This window comes from Leuresthes tenuis, unplaced genomic scaffold (genome assembly GCF_036924035.1).
Source record: "Leuresthes tenuis unplaced genomic scaffold, fLeuTen1.0.hap1 SCAF_24, whole genome shotgun sequence".
Lineage (NCBI taxonomy): Eukaryota > Metazoa > Chordata > Actinopteri > Atheriniformes > Atherinopsidae > Leuresthes > Leuresthes tenuis.
This window is the reverse complement of record NW_027325378.1, coordinates 4705509-4717825: the sequence shown is the minus strand read 5'-3', so window position 1 is coordinate 4717825 and position 12317 is coordinate 4705509. Positions and strand designations below refer to the sequence as shown.

General features: G+C 41.7%; 2 protein-coding genes across 2 annotated transcripts in view; one reads left to right on the top strand and one right to left on the bottom strand.

Annotated features, from left to right (window-relative positions):
• The window catches only part of myo3a (myosin IIIA), a 61312-nt gene extending 49990 nt beyond the window's left edge, over positions 1 to 11322 (top strand). The window contains exons 29-35 of the mRNA XM_072378733.1: positions 71 to 194; positions 274 to 1480; positions 1576 to 1720; positions 5062 to 5153; positions 5867 to 5907; positions 8114 to 8395; positions 10575 to 11322. Coding sequence (XP_072234834.1) covers positions 71 to 194; positions 274 to 1480; positions 1576 to 1720; positions 5062 to 5153; positions 5867 to 5907; positions 8114 to 8395; positions 10575 to 10689 — 2006 coding nt within the window. The 3' untranslated portion in view covers positions 10690 to 11322. The remainder of the gene's footprint in view (positions 1 to 70; positions 195 to 273; positions 1481 to 1575; positions 1721 to 5061; positions 5154 to 5866; positions 5908 to 8113; positions 8396 to 10574) is intronic.
• Positions 1 to 12317, bottom strand: part of nell3 (NELL (neural EGFL like) family member 3) — a 217275-nt gene that overhangs the window by 169921 nt on the left and 35037 nt on the right. The window lies entirely within an intron of this gene.

Genomic DNA, 12317 nt, shown 5'->3' with positions numbered 1-12317 from the left:
ACAATCGGATACTAAAGCTAAACTTAAAGAGCAGGATGTAGGTTTTTGTTTCACTTGTCATCCTCTTCAGTTTGCAGGGGATACCTTGCAAAAAAGAAGTACAATGAGTTGGTAGCTGAGAAGAACAAAGCAGCAACCAAGATCCAGGCTCGCTACAGAGGGCACAAAGAGAGGAAGAGTTTCAAAAGAAAACAGTATGAGAAACTCAGTATATTACTCGTGAATGATCTTCTAACAGCTTTCTGACAAAAATGCAAAATATTTTGTTTCTAGGGAAGCCAAAGAGAAAGCGAAAGCAGAGAAGGCTCTTAAAGAAAAGCAGGAACAAGTGCCAGAACCAGAGGAAAGCACTCATGGTGAAAGTGCCTCTACTGAAGCGAATGGTGAGGAGGAGGAAACTAAAGCTGCTGTGGTTCTTCAGAGCAACTTCCGGGGTTACAAAGAGAGGAAAAAGTTCAAGGAGAGAAAAAAGACAATGGCTGGCGCTGAGCTGGAGTTACCAAATGCAGGTGAAGAGGAGAAACAGGAGATCAAGCCAAACAGCTCAGAGGAGAAAGGGCAAGAGGCAGCTAATAAGCAAGAGGGGAATGATGAAGATGATGACAGCACTTATGAAGCTGAGGAGAATGACGATAGTGACAATACTCAGGTGCCAGAAGATGAGGAACATATAGAGATAGCAGATGAAGCAGGGATTGAGGATGCAGATGCTGGAAAGGAAGAGCAGGGGGAGAAGAATGAACAGGAAAAGGCCTCGGGGGATGAAGGTGTCAACTTGGAAGAGGAAACCAAGGCAGCCACTGTCCTCCAGAGTAATTTCAGAGGCCACAAAGAGAGGAAGAAGTTGCAGGATGAAGGCAAGATTCCAGCTAAGAAACAGAAAGCAAACAGTCCTGCAGGTGAAGAGGAACAAATCTGCGGGGAAGTGACAGAAGAGACATCTCAGGCTGGAGCAGATGTGTCTTTGAGTGATGTCAAGTCGGGCGATCAAGACGAGGCCAAAGCAGCTGTGGTGCTTCAAAGCAACTTCCGTGGCCACAAGGAGCGCAAACGCCTCGAGGAGGAGGGGAAGATCCCCAAGAAAAAGAAGAAGGAACCTACAAAAGAAGAAAATGTGGGGCAGACGGAAGAATCGCTGGAGAACGTTTCACCAGAGAACCCAGATGGTTTGGATGAGGAAAAAGCAGCTACTGTCCTGCAGAGTAACTTCAGAGGCCATCGGGACCGAAAGAAGCTGAAAGCAGAGAAAGAAACACGACTGAAAGCCAAAGACTGTGATACCGAGGAGACATTGGACATTACTGATGTGGTTATTGAGCGTAAAGAGGAGACAGACATTGAAAAAGAAAGACAAGAAGAAGAACAGGCTGCAGTGAAGATCCAGAGTAACTTCAGGGGGTACAAGGACAGGAAGAACCTGAAAAACAACAAGCAGGCTGCCCATAATGAAGCCACTCAGCTGGAGAGCTTCTCCAAAGAGGTAAGGACATTAAACAGGTTTTGTTCTGAACAGTCACCCGGCTATCTTATCATTTCGTCCAGTCATATATTGTTCTTCTCTTATCTCTTCAACAGATCGCAAAGACGTCTGAGGACTTTCAGGCCCTGCAGCATAAGCTGAATGAGATCATCCTGGCTCATCAATCAAATCCTGAGAGCAATGGCATGTTTGTGAGAGGAAAAGCAATAAATGGCTACGGTCCCCAGCATCAGCAATCAGGTAAGATAAGTGAGATTGGCCCAGTGAAAAACAGATTATAAAGCAATAAATATCACTCATAATGTTGGCACAGATTGACCCGAGGTTAATGTGAACTTTTGGCTCTGAGCCATTAGATAATTAAGAGTGTCAGTCCAAGGAGGAAGAATTTCCATTCTCAGTCTGTATATCTTTTACCAAAGATATCAGACAATGAGTGAAAAATGAGCTCAGATGTAGACACCTAAAGGTGCCAGAGTGCAACTGAGTCACTTCCTGTCACAGAAAACGCACAAAAATAGAAGAAAATGAACTGTAAATGTCCTCAATTAGTCATATAGCTATTTTCCCTTGTTATTGTCTCCTTAAAAAAGAAAGAAAAAAAGAACGAAAGACACCAATGTGGAGACTTAATTGATACCTGAGTAGACAGTGATGTCATGGATGGATGTTGTTCTCCTTCCTCTCATGTGCAGCTTCATTAGATCAGGAAACCTGAGAAAGTCAAGTGCCAAAACAGGAGGCGCCTCTGTACTTGATGTGTCATCAAAAATAAAATTTGATTTTCACAGATGATAGCTGTAATTGCTTTCAGGGTGGTGATTGGGAGGAAGCAGCAAATTGAAAGTTCAGAGTCTGGCTGCTGAAATATGACGGTCACGGTGGGTTCAGGTGTCTTAAATAATGCAGTTACATGATTATTATAACATTCCTTTGTTCTTTCCTCATGTATAATTCTTTATTAACATGCCGATTTACAGTTTCCTTCCACTAAAATAAACCAGTGTACAACTCTAAATTCTCAACAAGCAAATAATGTTAATTTGTAATGAATATTTCCTCAAAACAGAATCACATTACAAATGTTATTACACTTGGTTACAAATTCAGTATATGTCTGTATATTCTAATAAGAAAACATTATGGATAAATAACAGAATTTACAAAACAGCTCAGTTTCAAAATTAAATTGAAATAGATTGATTTAGATATATTTACCAGCTACATTAGACATAGAAAAATGAGATAAACTCAATGGTAAAACAGTGTGATGGAAATAATTGAGTAAATTGAATAATAAAAGCAGATTAGACAAGACCATAAAGTACAAAAAGATGCATGCATACACCAAGAAGTGAAACCTGCTATAATCTATGGATAAATAGACAAAAAAAAACTCTGATTAGGGTTAGCGATGCATATCTGTTTCCTTTAGAAACTCATTTGATCGTTCAAATCATGCTCAAAACAATGAGATATCAGTATCTGAGACACCTCAATGAGGTATGTATATGCCTGCAACACATTAAAGTTGCAATAATCTTCAGCATTATTGCAATACATTCTTGAAAAGGGTCAATTTTGACATAAAGGAAACAGGAACAGGTGCTCTCCCCTATTAGCAGGTGGTTAGCATAGCTAAACATAGAGAATGGAAAAATGTGCAACCTGCTCGTCTGTAACTGTTAAAAGTTTGCTAAATCTATACAACTACAACATTTATGTCAGTCTGAGGTTCTTAAACAAGCTTTACACTTATTTGTAGTCTTTGCTACACTTCAAACAGAGCTTAGCTTGCGATGTATGTTTCCCATTTTTATGCTGGACTAAGGCTAGCGATGTTAGCTTTATCTACATAGTTACAGTCCACTCTTAAAAGCAGCAAAACACAAAGCAGCAAAACACACTTCCTGCAATCTGGGTATGTTTGCCCTTTACAGTCTTTACTCCAGTACACTGCCTGAGGTTAAACAGAATAAATTAAATGTGTTATTTCCAAGGGCCAGCACAAGAAAATTGTACTTTTTGTCTGCACAAAGCCACAGATAGAGCAACTCTGTCCACATGAATTTCACAAACGCAATAAACTGAATCTAAATCATTTGTGCCTCACACAGTGAAAGCAGATGAATGTCATATTGTTCTTCATGCAAAAGGTCATCAAATGTTAATCATGTTATAGCAGGAATTAATATGGCGACGTGTAAAATTAGCTTTACTCATATGAGCATTACAGAATGACCTTTAGATGAAGTTGTTCGATAATATTATAAACTTTTCTTCACTGCAAGCTTCTGCACATGATGGATTGTTTTCCCCCAGCATGAGCATTTAACAAGCAAAGGTTACTTTATTATTTTTATAATTACAATGATATAAATGAGGGATAACGTTCCAGCATATCGCCAATGACAAGTGTAATAGATTGTAGTACAGAGTGTGGGATGTCAGGCAGCTGATCGCAAACACATATCTCACTTTATGTTCAATACTTACTCAGAATACTGGGAACATGGATGGTTACACAGTTATTGGACACTTTGTGTCAAAGGTTGTTTCGAGTAATCTCTGTGGAAAATTCAGACTGCATCAAGGCCTCAGGGCAGCTCAATAAGCACAGGTCAGAGGTCAGCTGGGTGACATTTCACACTCAGTCACTCGAGTTATTCAGTCAGCCGAGTATAAAGATTCCACTGGCTCTAAAGCTATCATATCATTATGGCCAGATATAAAATCCTCAGAATTATTGCAAAGGTTCAAATGAAGCACAAAGTACTCATCTGTGTCATAAAAGGGTCTTGAGCCCCCCCCCCCCCCCCCCCCCCCCCTGCTTTCTCTGTATTTTGCTTCCACACCGCCAGACTTTCTTGTAATCTTTTAAAGTGGTCTTCAGCAAAAGTTCTCCAAGGACACATAATTAGTTACAAAAAACTGCCAAAGATAACACGGGCTGACAGACATAAAATAGCGTTTTTGCTCCAACAAGGTGATTCCCAAAGACTATTAGCTGAAATCTTGGCATATCTCGGCATGGTGTGCAGTGTGTCCTGTGAAAAATTGAGGAAACTGCATAAGTGGAGGACAAAAGAAGAAGTGGCAGGTCTGGGAAACTTTCTACCTCACATGAACAGTTTCTGAAAGTGATGTCACTAAGAAAGAGAAAAATATCCTGACACAGGACCTGAGAGATGCATCTGGACCTTCAGCTGATCCATCTACTGTTGGCCCAAGCCTCATCAGAAATGGTCTCCATGGAAGGGTGGCTGTCAAGAAGCCATTCTTAAGGAAGGGAAACAGGGAGAAAAGGCTGAGCTGTGCCAAATGACACAAGAAGTGGACTGAAAATCAGTGGCAACAGGTCTGATGGAGGGATGAATCTTGTGCAGTTGCGTAATCACTGAGATAGACGTGAGTTCAGACTACTATAGTTTCCAGGTCCAGGGTCGGTTTTCTCACATCAGCCTTAGTCTTTTCCTCGTTCTCTCTTCTCTCACTTTGGTTTGTGGAGGGACATATATGTGAGTTTTAACTGCCCTGTACAATCTGCAGAACTGTCTTTAAATGTCTTTTATAATTTCCAGTCGACAAGAGATTGTCAAGAACCCCCCGCAGGACCCAACAGCCAAAGACCCTGAACACACCGGAGGACTCCACCTATTACACCCTCATTCATGTAAGTCACAGCAAAGACGGAGATTGATTTCAGATACTTTATACTTTCCCAGCTATTTGCTTTTACAATGCACTATTGATTGGCATCTTTTTTTTGTGCTAGCACTCTTACCCACAAATGTTGCCAAGGCGATAAATAAGCTATTACAAAGTTGTCTGGAAAAGTTTTCTTTAGAGCCTTTGTCAATGTTCCCGTCTCTTTGGCACCGAAAGCGGTTGATTTTTACTTGCTTTTAATGATTTCAGCGTTCAATAGCTCAGCAAGGAGCGGCTCTTGCTGTAGTTCTTGAAGTTTGTTTGTTTTGGTGACTTAGAATATGCTGTAGAAGTCAGTAAATCAGTAACGTTAAACAGAATTACTAATACGATGCAGAGGTTGTTTCGATTCTAAACTGACCAATTCAGGGAAAACTTTACGAAGGTACCAACCGAGTTGGTGACAATTCATAATTCAGAGGTGCAGTTGTTGTTTGAACGGTGAATAAATGTAAGAAAACAGCTGCTGAGGGATGGTTTCTCACATGAAGGGGTCCCTAAACATGTAAAAGATTCAGCCAGCCTGCAATCTTTGGTTAATATTTCTACACAGGCAGCGTGGAATAATGCATCTGATTGTGACACTCTGTTCTAAAACAGATATTTTTCCCCTCAACACAGACGTGAGTTTTGTTGGTTTGACCTGCAGTCATAAGTTCTCTGTCTCTCTCCACTCAGCGATCTGTCCAGGATGATAAACGCAGACCCAGGAAAGAGGAGTAAGTGTCCAGTTCTTTCTTCAACTTAATTTTAATGATCTATCGCTTCCTTTTTAAGACTTTGGCTTACTGCCCGTCTGCTTTCCTCTCCTGGCCTGGAGTAATGACTACAGCCCAGCGTCTGGGTCCAGACTTAAGGATGTGCTGCCTCATCCTCGCTTAAATTAACTACCCTCAACTTTTTAATTGGCCTGGATATTATCAAAGTATTGTTACATGATCTTTAAAGAAACAGAGGGGGAAAACTTGCATATGTATGTGTCACCCAGGCCACAAGGTGAGCATACCGCCCAGACTGAGTGGGTGAAGATAGACCGATAGGGATGACTGAACCAGCACGGGCCAGAGTGCTTTATCACAACAGCTCGAAGAGACACACGACACACGCACACACCCACCTTGATGTGTGCAGACACAATGCTGCACAGTCCTAAACATCAAGGGTAATCATTTTTTAGTGGATAAATAAAGCCAGCAATGGACAGGAGCAGTTTACATGCATCATTAGGGATGAGAAGGTCAGCAGGAACGATGGCGTCTCCTGATGAAGCTGACAGCTGAGGAGAATGGGAGATGGGGACACGTGGGTGGTAAGGAGGCGATGATCGTAAATGGGAGTGAAGTGGGAAGGGAAACGTACCATAGGTGTCTGCACTTTATTGCCACAGTCGGCTACTTTGTATTGTCTCTTTTATATGCAACACGGTGGGATTCAGCTGGTGAAAACAAAGCTATTTAAAGCACCAGTGCTGGTTCAGCTGTCCGAGCTGAACTGGTTTACTGGTGGTTCAACCAGGGAACAGAAAATCTGGGGAAATTACTCTATGCCACATACAGAATGTTCTGCACATTAAACCAAGAATGTAACTTTGGACCTTTCACCACTCGCAGTTCAGAGAGATGCTTGTGTTATCGGGGGATGGAAAGTTTTACCGGCTCTTTGACAAACTGAAAAATAAACAGTTTTTGTTATTTGAGAGACGTGCATGTATCACTGACTGAGTCCCAGTCACGGGGTTGGTGCTGGATTGGATCTGCCGTAGGGATGCTCTGCTGTGATTGGTTGTTATGCAGCCGGACTCTGCAGAGGTGCATAAACAACGCCGACTAAATTCCCCACGACTCCCAACAGTCCTGGAGGAAGTGAGGAAGTGAGGTAGCTCGCTAGCGGCTCAGCTCACTGAGAAAGAGTTTGACCAGAGATCATGTTCTTGATCTAGTTCCGGTTTAAATGGTGGGGAAGCAGTTTAGTGACTCAAACTGTTTCAGCAGCTGTCGCCCGACAACACAACAAATCACAATAGAGTGTTCTACATATTTATCAATCCATATTTCTGTGATTGAAAGCACTTTTATGGTGGATTCAGGGAACATTTCTGGCTCCCTTTAATGTAAAAGCATCATTTCACATCTATATTTCCCCGTGAATTATTTTTAGAACAGTTGCCGCACCGATGGTGACGGATAACAGATGATTTACGGATACGTGGCAAAATCTTTAGCGAGCCAAGGTCATTCAGGTCCTCCTTCTGCAACTGCTTCAGTCCCGTTACTCAACCGAAGTCTGGACAACAGTTTCAGACCTTCTATGGACCTTAAGTGTGTCACATAGTTTAAATTGAATCACTTTTTGATTTGCTTTAGACACAACAACTCCTTGGAGAAGTTTAGGTACCAAAACTTGTGAAAATGCACCACTTATAGCTGAGGCTAAGGGCGCTGCCATTGGATTGGAGCAAAGTAATGTTTTTATCACTGGTGATATATTCTAATTTCTACCAAAAGCGAAAGAAAAGGAACAAGAATCACTACTTTTGTCTGTTTACATGACAGCACTGCCGTTTCTGAGTGGAGCCCAGAGTTTTCCAAATGGTCTGATTTGGGTAAGCTGCAGTTGCATCTGCATGTGGACACAAAAAGAGCAAATTAAAGCTGCCTTTTAAGCCTTTTTGTTTGCTGCTTTCTCAGAAGACGTCAAAGACTGGACAGCATCTGTGTTTTTCTTGTCATTTAAGTTAAAAACTGCAATTTTATTCCTCTTTTAGACAAGATATCTCTTTCAGCTGTTTTTGGCTGACTGCCAGCTTTGTGTCAAACGACCGTCAATTTGCTGCTCAATCTGGATTTTCTTGTATTTTTTACCAAGATATAGTCATTTGGGGAGACAACACCCATCATATCAGATCATGATCTGTTTGTGCTCTAGTCCGGGGAAACTGCTGGATGTGGACGACCAGTACTACCGCACCCTGTCCACCAGCCGGTCCGTGCCCTCCATGTCCACAGCGAGCTCGTCACCCAGGAGCATGCCAGAGAGGAGACAGTCTGTTGAGAGGAGACGGTCCATGGACAGGAGGCGGTCTATGGACAGGAGGCAGCACGGGGACAGGCGGCAGTCCACAGAGCAGAGGCCGGGGGGTTCCACCCGACAGATGAGAGAGAGGGCCGTCACTGAACCAGAGCTTCCCCGACCTGCCAAAGACAACAGGTACCTGATCGAGACTTCATCATTCGTAAAGACTAACTGGTGGGCTGTGTAAGGTACCTTCCTTTTCTAGTTTGTGCTCTTATTTTAAGCCATTTGGAGCGTTTAAACCAACGTTGTATCCGAGCTAGAACCACAAAATACCAGGGTATTAAGTGTGAATTGTGGTGACTTCAGTGACCGGGTCAGAGAGAAAAGGACATTTAAAGCCCTCAGCCGACGACTGGTCCTGATTACAAAGGTTCTGCTTAAAACCGGTGAAAATGTGGTCTGATTTTGACCTGGTTCAAGAACCAGAGAAAATTTAACAGTCGAGTCATATTTAGATTAATAGAATAAATGGTAATTAAACCAATAGGTGTGTAGGGAGAGGCTTCTTCAGCTGTGCTGCAACAAGTGTTACATGAGGTCCCTTCTGCCCACAGCAGTGATTCTGCTCATTTTTGAGTGTTTTGGTTTTTTATGCTACAGAAATAAATCGTTACTCCATCCAGGTTAGTTCAGATACTTTCTGACAGAGCTTAAACGTAAACCCTCTGTTCTTAATCTATTTTCCACCTAAACTTAACCATTTGTTCTTTTTTTACTTTAACCACATAGTTCGTAATGTGCAGAACAGAATGAGTGCAAAATAAATCAATTCAAGGTTTTAAAACATACAACTTGGCTCCTCGGCTCGACAGTTACTTGAAGCTCAACCATCCAACTTTTCTGACCTCCAAATCCAGACTGTTTCACCTGTTAGATATGAAACAACTAGGGCTGTAAAGTCCGAGTCGACTGGTCGACTTATCGGTCGAAACGTTCTGGGTCGACCAAAATTCTGATTGGTCGATTAATTTCATACGGTCTGTGGTTAGTTTCATCATGAGGAAAGTACCAAGTGCTGCTAATTAGCTAGTGCTAAGTCCTCAGAGAACACCCCCCTTGTTTTCACTATTTTGGATTAGCCCAACCCACTAGAGACGGGTCAGTTGAAGAACGACCACGTTATTCAACGTCCGGTGGTTTGCTGAATAGTTATTTTTACTTTGAGTGTTTCATTTACAGTGAGTCCTCCTCTACCATCCACGTCAAAGACATCTGTGGCAGAATTTTATGAAAATAGATGGCGGGAAGTAAGTCGAATGCAAAATTTGCAAACAACAGTTTGCATATCACAGCTCAACTACAAACATGGAGTATCATCTAAAAACGGTAATATTTCAATATCATAGGCTGTTAATATCATATTAAACATTTCAATATTTTAGTCTGATAATCAGGGCTGCACGGGGGTGTGGTGGTTAGCACCGCCTCCTCACAGCAGAGGGTTCCAGGATCGTTTTCCCAGCTGGGGCCTTTCTGTATGGGTTCTCTCAGGTACTCCTGCTTCCTCCCACCACCCAAGAACATGCATGTTCGGTTCATTGGTGACTCTAAATTGTCCTTAGGAGTGAATGTGTGTGGTTGTTTGTCTCGTTTGTCTCTGTGTAGCCCTGTGATGGACTGGCGACCTGTCCAGGGTGACCCCGCCTCTCGTCCAATGACCACTGGGATAGGCTCCAGCCCCCCCGTGACCCGACCGACGGATTAAGCGGGTATAGAAAATGGATGGATAGTCTAATAATCGTTTATTCGTTTTATAACTGCAGGCACACCCGCCCGCAACAACTGCAGCATCCCCAAAAAAGAGTCAATTTTTAGTCGAAATTTCAGGGTTTCGGTCGACCAAGAATTTCTTTGGTTGATTACAGCCCAAGAAACAACTGACACCTCCTGATTAAGTTACAAACTGCTGTTACACCGTGCACCTCTGCCTTGTTCTTTTCATGTCCAGAGGCTCAAAAAACAGTAAGAATCATGCTGGTGGAGTTTGATCTACACAGCAGAAGAATGTAAGCTGTGAGGTACTTGCAAGCCTGGATTTCTATGTTCACAGATGGGTTTTTTTTTTCTAAAGATGCCTCAAGTTTCCCAGTCCAGTTCTTAAGTTCTTAAAAGGACAAATCCACGTACGACATTATACCCGTTGGTCACCACAATCACTGAAAAAACTATTAAAACCTTCTCACAATAAGTCTTTCGCTCTCCTTTTGCTTCGTTTGTTGCTGTATTTTAAAACAATCTGCCATCTTCTCTTCAGTCGACTACATATCTTTATTCGAGGTGATTCTGATGCGTCTCCTGTGTTGGTTGACAGGCGTTCTGTTGCCAGAATGTCCTCCGTGGAGAGCCGGACCGGCGACAATCCCTACGACTACAGACATCTGCTGAGGAAGACTTCGCAGAGACGAAGGCTCATCAAACACTACTGAAACACAGGAAGGAGCGCGTCGCAGTGCATCTGACAACACAAACACGTTCTGCATGACATGCATCCAGCGGTTTTTCTTTATCGATTGAACACGTTTGATTAGAAAAATGAGCTCTGCAGACTCCACTGATCGCATTGTATTGATTTCCAAGCTGATTATGCTGAAGAATGCACTGTACATGATCACATATCTTTAAACTTTGTGTAAATTAATGTTTACTTGTGAGATCTGTAATCTAGTCATTGATTAAAAACTGTATTTTCTCTTAAATCGTACACAAAACTGCAGGTGATGCTCTTAAACTTGAATATGTGCATTTCAGTGTATTTTAAATAATTTATCTTTGGAAAATCAGCTTCAGCACCGTCATGTTTTATGAAATGTACATTCACGTCTTTACTGTAATGTCTGGTTTGTTCACTTAAACACGATATATATTAAATTCTTTCTCATGTTTGGCTGCCAGTGTCTCGTCTCCATAAAGGCTGAATAACGTTGAAATAATCCATGTTTACCCAGCTTTTTGCTGCCTGTTTGATCTGGTTTTAAAAGATGTCACAATGGACAGATTGAACAGTTTATGTCTTCTCTTTTGTGGAAAATATCAGGATAACATCAAACCACCCCCAGTGAATTCTGTATTCTTCCAAACACTGAGCATTTCTCTTAGATTCAACCTTTAACCTTTATGTGACATTTTAATGGAGGAACTCCCCCACAGGGATTGTTGTGAATCCCAGATGCACACTTTCACAAACACAGCATACACAGTGCTGTGCTGTAGTCTTGAGCCGCCCTCATTTCTTTGTATATTATCAGGACAACAGGAAATGGATGCAATGATTTATTTAAACACACAAAAATGTAAATGTACATGAATCTGAATACAATATAAAAGGCAAAAAGAGTTTATACAATTCTAACGATCTTTGGTCTGAGCTCCTTCATTCTCCAACACAGCCTGAACCCACTGAAACAAGCTTTCTGTCATTTCTTTCAGACATCACTTTCAGATACCGTTCATGTGCTGTAGATAGATTTTTAGGTCTGCCACCTCTTCATTTGTCCTCCACTGGTCCAGTTTGCTCAATTTTTCACAGGCCACACTGCACACCATGCTGAGATATGCCAATTTTTCAGCTAACAGCTCTTCATTGCAACCAAAGAAATGGGAACAAATTGTGTGTATTTGTGGCAGGCTGCTGGTAACAAGAAAGTCCCTCTGAAAATACTCAGGTAAGGACTGATAATTAAAGAAAAAGCAGCCACAGTCCCAAGAAAACCTGAGAAAAACGTTTATAAGAAAGTCTGGCTCCTTGGAGGTTCAATCTGAATAAATCTTAAGGTGGCTCTATCCTGAGAAAATACAGGCAACCAGAAAAAAACTATTGTGATGTGAGGATAAAACATTTAGGAGTTGTGAAACATTTATATGGTAATGAAAATTAAATGTTGTAAAAACTGAAATACTCTGAGGAGGAAAATGAAAACAAAAGTTGTTTATAAGGACGGCCAACTGTACTATTTTACCAGAGGGTTCAGTTTGTTTTAATGAGTCTTTTTTTGGTATTAGATGGTTGTGGGAGATTGTGTTAATAGATAACAACAGATGTGGCTCATGTTTTGAT